General features: G+C 40.3%; 1 protein-coding gene across 1 annotated transcript; it reads right to left on the bottom strand.

Moving 5' to 3' along the window:
• Nucleotides 1-3,000: 3,000 nt before the first annotated feature.
• On the bottom strand, nt 3,001-5,059 carry LOC118773019 (forkhead box C1-A). Its single transcript, XM_036521747.1, has one exon. The coding sequence runs from the start codon at nt 4,811-4,813 to the stop codon at nt 3,392-3,394; it is 1,422 nt and encodes a 473-aa protein (XP_036377640.1). The 5' UTR covers nt 4,814-5,059; the 3' UTR covers nt 3,001-3,391.
• Nucleotides 5,060-8,830: the final 3,771 nt, after the last annotated feature.

Genomic DNA, 8,830 nt, shown 5'->3' with positions numbered 1-8,830 from the left:
GCCAAATACTGATCCCAAAACACCTGTAGCAGGCCTACTCTGGGCTTATTCAGCAGTTAGGTATGCACAGTTATACAAGCATGAATGTTCCCTATACGAACAGCATAACCACCCTCTTTCACTTGACTGCTTACATTTATATTAAGATTATACTTAAAGAAAATCGTCAACATAAAAGCTTTTCCACCGATGCGCGCTCGATACCACTAGCCATGACAGAGAAATCTCTAATTGCACGAAGGGCGCATTCTGCAGAAGACACAGCGCATATCGGAGTGGAAAATGCGCACATGCCGTACATTGCCACATGAAGTCGGGTGGATAAAATAATATAACCGAAATTGACCATGAACCCTTTCATGTCTGTACGGTTTCCATCTTATTGCCATAACACTTGCATTTAATATACTGGTACAGCATTGAAATTAAGCGGTATTGTTCTACAAAGTTCACTGCCTTATTTTTTATATTAATAAACTGGCAGGTCAGATAATGTACCTGAGGTTTCATCAAATGAAAATGACCTAGAAAGCAAATAGCAAGCAAAATCAGTTTACCACTGAAAGTGGTAATTGTTTTAGTAGGTTATTATATGTGATACTGGTTGTATACATGTTAAATGGGGGGAAAACGTGTAATTGCACGAGCAGTATCCAAACAGCTGCAAGTGCCTGGAGGACATTGACTAAATCTGTTATATACAAAGTCCCTACATTATATTTAAACACACAAATAATTGCATCAAGTCGTATAATATTAATATCAAACTACTAGAACAGAAATATTTACAGACATTCGAAGGTACCTATGAGTTATTTAATTAACAAGCAAATAAATAACCATATATTATGGCCCCTATTATAGTTATTATTATTCATGATAATAATTATGTTACAAACAACAATAATGTGATATAATAATAATAATAATGATAATGATAATGATAATAATAATAATAATAATAATAATAATAGCCGTAGTAGTAGAGGTATATTTAGTAGTAGGCTAATAGTGCTCGTAGTATATAGTATTGGTGGCAGTATTGGTGTTATTATTTCGCCATTTCCGTGAGATATAAATAAAACAGAAGAGTATGTTACTGTCAAATATATTGGACCCAGCAGTACTCCATAACTTTTAAGGTTCTCAAAGAAAATGAAATTTAAAAAACACTACAAGGCTTTCCTAATACTACGATTATGTGTTGCACAATTTCTAAACAGCCGACAACAACTTGCAGTGTAGATTTATAGGCCTATGTCTCAGCACTGTCTGAATCAATTCGTTTTACGAACTTTAATTTTATGACTTTTTTTTCCTTTCGGACCTCCATGTTGCAGTCATTGCACCGCATACATGTTATCACCTGTGCGTCTCTGCCTGTGTACACGCGTGCGTGCGTGCATGCAAGCGTGCATGTCCGAGCGCGCGCTCCTGTGTCTGCATGTGCACGGAAAATTGTCTTGCTTTGTGTCTTCAAAGTTGCTGCGAACATCTGGCTATAGGAATATCTTCGGCATGTGTGGCATGATATTAACTAGGCAACGGAGCGTGCCTGTAAACACACGTGGTCATTCAAAACAGCACAAGGGTATTCTGCTCATATAGGAAGCACTGAAAGTATAAGGCCTTGGGTCAAGATGATAACGGGTCGGCCTTGTCTGGAAGAAAATAAGCAATGTCGGAAATGATCAAATACACTAAAAATTAAATAGAAAGCCATTTCAAGTTAACTTTGCTTGGAGGCATACGTATATACACATATACTGTGACACAAACCGAGAATTAGATATTGTGGTTTACACATTTAGGAAACGTCTCTGCTATAAGAGTGACTTCTACAGTATCTGAAGATCCATAATCCTATACGGTTAGCCATTCTGAGGCAGTCGTGCATATAATCACAATAATGGAGCAAAGGTCACTTGCTTATAATTTTTTAGTTGATGATATTTCTAAGTCTTAAATTCACTTAACCTAAGCATTGCACGGAGTACGGCTGTTGTTACGGCTACGTATTATCATCAAATAACAAGAAAAGTAACTGGCGTGTGGGTAAACTGTTTTCCAAAATTGTCATTTCTAATAATCTGAGACAGACACAACTAAATCTAGGCCCCTTTTAACACTGCATTGACAATTCTAACAAAAACAAATGCGACACTGTTGCTCAAGCCTTCCTCGAAAACACAGGCTACTTAAAGCCACAACAAAATTCAACTTTCGAATGCGCTTTAAGACCTGCAACAAAGTCAGCAGTATCAGATTCCCGCACACTCAACATCGAAGAGAATCGAATTATCGCCGCGTGCACGTCTATGCTAGTCGCTGGTCCTCAAATTCAAAGCGATCAAATCAAAACGAGCAATAAAAGCTAAAACAGAAAAAACTTTCCAATATTAACGCGCAAGACTGATACTTGTTATTTAAAAGGTTTACATTTAACAACGAAATGATTGTAGCATGAATGGATTGCGCGCTAAAACGAGTTACAGACCGAAAATGTTTTCCCAGTATAGGCCACGGCTGCAAAGACACCGAAGCAGTTTTTTTCCAAAAGGTAACAAAGCGCAAAATAGCAAATCGACACCTTTCACAATCTGAATTAACGTCAGCCAGTTTGAGGGAATTGTATATTTTGTCGGGGTCACGTGCCGTGAGATAAAAATATTATCTAAAATTTACGAAGAATATTATGATTTCTGTACAATGACATATGAGAAACAGTTTTCGGCTTCAGACCCCTTTACTTGTCTCCTGTATTTGCTTTGAATGGAAAAAGGCCACAGAGAATCTGTTAACTGTATTTTAAACATTCTTACTTGTTTGTTTTGTATCCTATTTTTCCATTGCCATATCGTATTTCATTCATGTTCAAAGTACTAATAAATCAGGCGTAGGTTTAACTCAAATAGAATGGCAATTTATTAAACAAACAATGCAAATCCTTCAGAATACTTTAAACAAAAAAAGGACAAAAAATTGAGAGAATACGTCGATATACAAGTTCCCTTTTTATAATGGAACATTTCTGAACAATTAAGGCAGTTCAATTTAGAAACACTTTTCGGTGTTTGGTCCACAACTTCCAACTACACTTTTAAAAATAAATTACTATATGCCATTTACACTTAATAACAAGTCCATGAAAACTTGACATATTTGTTTTAACATAATCTTTAAAACATAGCTCTCAAAAGCGAGAAGAAACTTACGTGTTATTTGGAGTAACACTGTCCTTTACACACCAAGATAATGCTTTCTGTCTCTCAGTATCATTTTAGTCCATTAAGGAAGGCGGGAGCAATGTGTAAAGGATCTTTTTGGGTTTATAAAAAAATAATGAAGTTGAAAAATGAAAAAAAGGATATTAAAAATGAAAATATTTTGGTCAGAACTTGCTGCAGTCATACACGAAAGCCCCGGATGTGCGGTAGATGGACTGGCTCGAGGGAAAAGACATTTGACAGCTGTTATTCCCGTTCACTGGAGAGTTATTCAAGCCAATTCTCTGGGACTCAAACATCTCCCGGACCGAATGAAAGTTCTGCTGTTGCGAGGGGTACGAAGCGCTGAGGTGGCTCAGGTCTCCAGCCTGGTTTAAGTACCACGAAGCGAGTCGCCCTTGGTGGGGGTGGTGGCCGTCCTGACCCGAGCTTAGATTGCTATGAGTGAGTGAAGAAGTGGTGGTCGTGATGGAGTAATCGGGCAGCGTTTCGTCCACGGTGGTCGAAGGTGCCAGGTGGCCAGATCGATCACCAGCGTACAAGCTCATGGCTTGCATGTTGCAATGGTAGGTCGCGTTCGAGCTAGTGGATATGGCGTTCTGGTTGCAGGGTGGGCTATAGACAGAGGTCTGGTTGGGCGAATAGTTAAGCGACAAAGAAGGGCTTATACCTGTCCTGGAAGAGGCGATGAGCGTGGAGCTGAGCTCCGTGGCGCCCTGCGGGGATCCCCGGAGGGATGTCATAATGTTGTCCACGCTAAAACCCTGGGCCGGGGCCTGGCTGTGGTGGTGATGCTCGGAGGACTCCAGGTTGATGGATCGGTTGGACGGGATACTATGAGGGCTGCCGGTGGACATGCTACTGCTGCTGTCGGGGCTCTCGATTTTGGGCACAGTGTTCAGGGTCGGGGAAACGGCCTGCGGCGGCGTCGAGGTCCCGTTCTCCGTCTTTATGTCCTGGATTCGGACCGGCTGCGAGCCCTGCACTGGCTGCTCCTGTTCCCGACCCTGCGGCCGGGGCGCCGGCTCCTTAAGCTGTCTGTCCCTCTCATCCTTCTCCTTCTGCGCGTCCTTCTTTTTGAATCTTCTCCTCCGCCTCAAGAAGCTGCCGTTCTCGAACATGTTGTAGGAGTCTGGATCCAGGGTCCAGTAGCTTCCCTTACCGGGCTTTTTGTCGTCGCGGGGCACTTTGACGAAGCACTCGTTGAGGGACAGGTTGTGCCTGATGCTGTTTTGCCAGCCTTGCTTGTTGTCTCGGTAAAACGGAAAGCGCTCCATAATAAACTGATAAATCCCGTTCAGGGTCACCTTCTTGTCCGGCGAGTTCTGGATGGCCATGGTGATGAGGGCGATGTAACTGTACGGCGGTTTGACCATATCCTTCGGCTGAGGCTGCGGGGTATACGGTCCGTACGCCCGTGCCATGCTGGCAGGGTACTGGTCGTGGGCCGCATGAGAGTACATGCTCATTGGGGCCGGCATCCCAGTGTATCCGCCACCGGCGGCTCTGTAGTAGCTCTGGTCGCTGCTAATGTAGGGCACAACGCCCAGCGAGTTCGGACTTGAGACAGAGTAGCGCGCCTGCATTTCTTCTCACCACAGCTCCGTAACTGCTTCAGAAACAACGAACTTCCCAAAGGCAGCGGCTGTGTAGCTTCCAGTTTCTTTTCCACCCTTAAAAACCGTGATTCAGTTCTGTATTCAAAAAACAGTCTCCTGTTTTTGTCAGCGTGAAAAAAGAAAGGAAAGCGAAGTCTCTGATCGTCGGTGAGATTTCAGCAGTTGCCGCCTCTGTCTGCTGAAGCGAACATTGGAAAACTTCTGAACTTTGAGCATCCGTCACAAGAGAGGACTTTTTTACGCAGTTTTTTTCCCTTTTTGCTACTCGAAAAGCTCCGCCCCCAGCTCCAATTGGAGGCCGAACCGTGCGTCTGCTTTCTCGCTCTGGCCACACACACTCTTTAGAAAAACGAGAAGAGGTGTTGGTAACTCCCAGCCCACTTCAGCTAACGCCGGTGTCTAAAATGAATACGTGTTGCTCTCAGATACAGCTCTTTTCACGTGGGGAGCACCAGTTTAATTGTAAACTGAAAATATATTTTGATAAAATCCTGTCATTATGCAAACACTGTTCTGTTTAAAACGTAAGAATTATCTGAAAACCAAACTACTTTAAAAGTTAGTTTCTACGCAATTTTAATCCCAAACACTGTTTTCTGTATTAGTTTTGCACATTTATGGTGGAGAATCATAGAAATGTCTTATTAGTGGCACGTTGTTTCTTTGACAATAACGAATAAAACTATGTATTGCAATAATTTCAACAACGGATTGGACTAAAACATTATCGTTAAATCTCTTCGTGGTGTTAACCGGTGGACATTGCATATGTATGTTATAATAATCTAAGATGCTTTGCTTCTAACGAAACCAAAGTAAATGTTTTAAATTTTTTGCTTCTTCATTTACTAAACGGAAAACGCGTCACTCTCATTTTCAAATTAGAAGACATTCTAAACATCTGCTTTAACATAACAAGGCGAATGTCTGTGTTTGCTTCCTGCAGTCCGAGATCTTAAAGCTGGTTTTATTAATCTTATCTACCGTTTAAACGCGTCAGTTAACACCGAGGCGGGATCAAAGCAAGCGGAGGGACCCCTATGCAGTAAGAGGAGGCGGAATACGAAATGTAATTACTGTTAAATTAAGATCATTTGGCAGAAAAGGGGACAAGGTGCGAAAGTTTGCCAATGTGTGAAGCAGAATTTCGTTCACGGACCAAACGGACACCAGCCCTATACTTGCATGTGACAGCCCTGGTCAAAAGGTGTTAACAATGTAATCAAAATGCCTCTTGCTTTCGGATCTTTTGGAATCTTGCTAGGAAAAAGGACAGTCCACTTTCCCAAACGCAAATTATAATTATGTACGCAAATGCCTCTTTGCTTTCTATTTCTCGTATGACGTATAATCACATATTTTGCGTTCAAGTAGTTTAACCGAAGAAGACAGTCAGACAAATGCATATTTTTACTGAAAATTTGAAAATTGTTTTGAACGAAATATGAGAATTGAATATTCAGAATTTTATAAATATAAGCTTGCGAATATGCTTAGTTTTATTATTACCAAATAGTAAATTTTTAATTTTTCACACAGTTTGGGTCAACCGCTTCTCGCACCCATTTCTGCCTATAGACAAAATATTTGTAAGTCTTTCAATTCAATTCGGGACGCTGAGACGACTGTCCTCCACAAATTAGGAACAGAACAAATACTCTTAAAAATATATATATGAAGAAGCTAAGAACGCTTCTTGTTCCAATACTCTATTTTAATTTGTATTTCAGTGTTAACGATAAATAATATTTTACACGCTACAAAAATTACAAAATTTTATATCATTTCATATCATTCCTGAAATTTATCAGACCATATTCCATCCTGTTCGTACGCTTAATCAGCAGTAGTTTTCTGTTTTATTAGAATTCGTTGCAATAATTGAGTTAAGGTAATTAACAATAGGCCTATTCGCCTAAATAATAATAAGAACTAAAAAAAAAAAACCGTCTGCAACTGTGGGAACTTCGGAGTGAAAGCTACTGGTGTGACATTTCACATGGTAAACACTCCACTGCGCAATGAAAACAATTCAAATCCAGTTAAGAGCTGGAAGGTGGACGTAAACACGCATTCGCTGGGTGACCGTCGCGGGTGAAGCGCGGGGGTTTATAATTTCTTTACCCGCTCCAGAGCGCCCCGATTAAGCGGCCGTGGGCCTGAATCGCCTTTGCGGGTTTCTACTTTCAGAGACCCGGGCGTGAACCCATTTCTGCCCGAGGGTGTTTACACAATTCAGAGCTCGACTCTTAACCCCAGTGGCTCTTTCCCCAGTTCATCTCAGCGACCTTTTTAATTCGCCATGTTACCATTACTATGTAGCCAACCACTGCTGCTGCAATAAAGTAGCATTATTCATATTCATTCAATAATGATAATTCATAAAACTATGCTCTGTGAATTATTATTATCACTATTTATATTGTTATGGAATGATCACATTCACAAAGCGAGGTTAGAATAAACAATGGCAAGATGCACTAGACCGTGAGCTGGTGGTACAGAATTTAGTTTTCAGTACATAAAACGAAGAAGACTATGAGGACGCGAGGCTGCTAAAATTATATTATTCACACTTCTGGTTGAAAAAGAAACCCAATTTCCATTGTTTTCTCATTTCTCATGTAAAAAATGAAAACAAAAGTTTCTCCCTTAAATATACCTCTGTTAAAAATTTGGGCTAACACGTCTGCTGAGATAATATTTATAGAGAGCGAACACTGCGGTGAAATTATTATTCCACTTTTATTCATTATGCCGTGTTAATGTGGGCTAATAATTACAATGTATATAGCTTTTAACAGAAATTAGGCTTTACTTGTAAAATTACCCAGTGAAAAAATGAAACCGTTTTTTAAGATTACCAAATTAAAACATTTTCAACCGTGTTCTGGGTGGTCGTGAGACGGTTATATCAGTGGAGCTAAAAAAAAAAAAAAACACCAAGAACACATTCAAGTTTTGATTCCCCACACATACAATACGTATGGTCTTTTCAGCTGTTGTTGATTTATATTAATTACTGAGAAAAAATTGCAACTCGAAATATTAGTGTGCAATTTATTAAAAAGTGGATTAAACTTTTAAAATGAAAAATAGCTTGAACAATGCTGTAGAATTTCCAAACATCTCAGGAATACAAATATTTTGCATGGTACATTGACAGGCATTGTTCTGTTCTACAGTAAAATATAAGATATAATTGTCTGAATAAAAAAGCACAGGCTTCTCAGAAAGAAATTCCTTTAAAATATTAAATTGTAAATTGTGCATCATGGCTTGCTGAACACAAAAAAAAGGAAATCAAAGGAATTTTTCCATCGGCGGGTCGAGGTAATTGTGGCAATACATCAAATTTAAGACCAAAGAAGTCGATGTGTTCCTGGGACTTAAATCATAAAAGCCTTAAACAAAACAATTTTGTTGCCCATATAACGGTAAGGTATTCGGGCTGGCAAAAAAAGAGAAAGACGCCACACACAGCGAACAATCGTTCGATGTAGAACATGAGAGAAGAACGACTCGCAGCACAGCATACAGCGTATTTACCACTAGATAATTTTATAGGTGATGGGAGAGCTGTAACTGCCTCTATTATGAAAATGGTGTAGCGTGGCTGCGATCCACCTGCTGGGGAGGAAATCGCTCTGTGTTCACCTAGCGCCCTCTGCTGGTGAGTCTCCCAAACGCGCAGGCGACCGCGTGAAGCAACCTCCACATACGTGCTAAAATGATTTATGCGTTACATGTCAATGCTACTGTTTTAGCAAAGTGCACCCCCCGAAAATGTCTTCCCTAATGTTGCGTACTGATAAAAACAAAACTCTGCTGATGTCTGGAATTTGCTTCTGAAGACGCTGGGATACTTTAAAACAACATAGCTCGCAAGTGTGCGTTGCCGTGAACACATGAAGTAATAGGTGCGAATTATTCCTGCCAAATGAATGTCTTTAGCCCTTGAGAAGTAATAGACCTTCTGCGGAG

This window comes from Megalops cyprinoides, chromosome 2 (genome assembly GCF_013368585.1).
Source record: "Megalops cyprinoides isolate fMegCyp1 chromosome 2, fMegCyp1.pri, whole genome shotgun sequence".
Classification (NCBI taxonomy): Eukaryota; Metazoa; Chordata; class Actinopteri; order Elopiformes; family Megalopidae; genus Megalops; species Megalops cyprinoides.
Note: the sequence above shows the minus strand (reverse complement) of the source record. Positions and strands in the feature narration are given on the sequence as shown.

Coding starts and splice junctions, on each gene's coding strand:
- LOC118773019 (XM_036521747.1), bottom strand. CDS start 4,813: ATGCAGGCGCGCTACTCTGTCTCAAGTCCGAACTCGCTGGGCGTTGTG.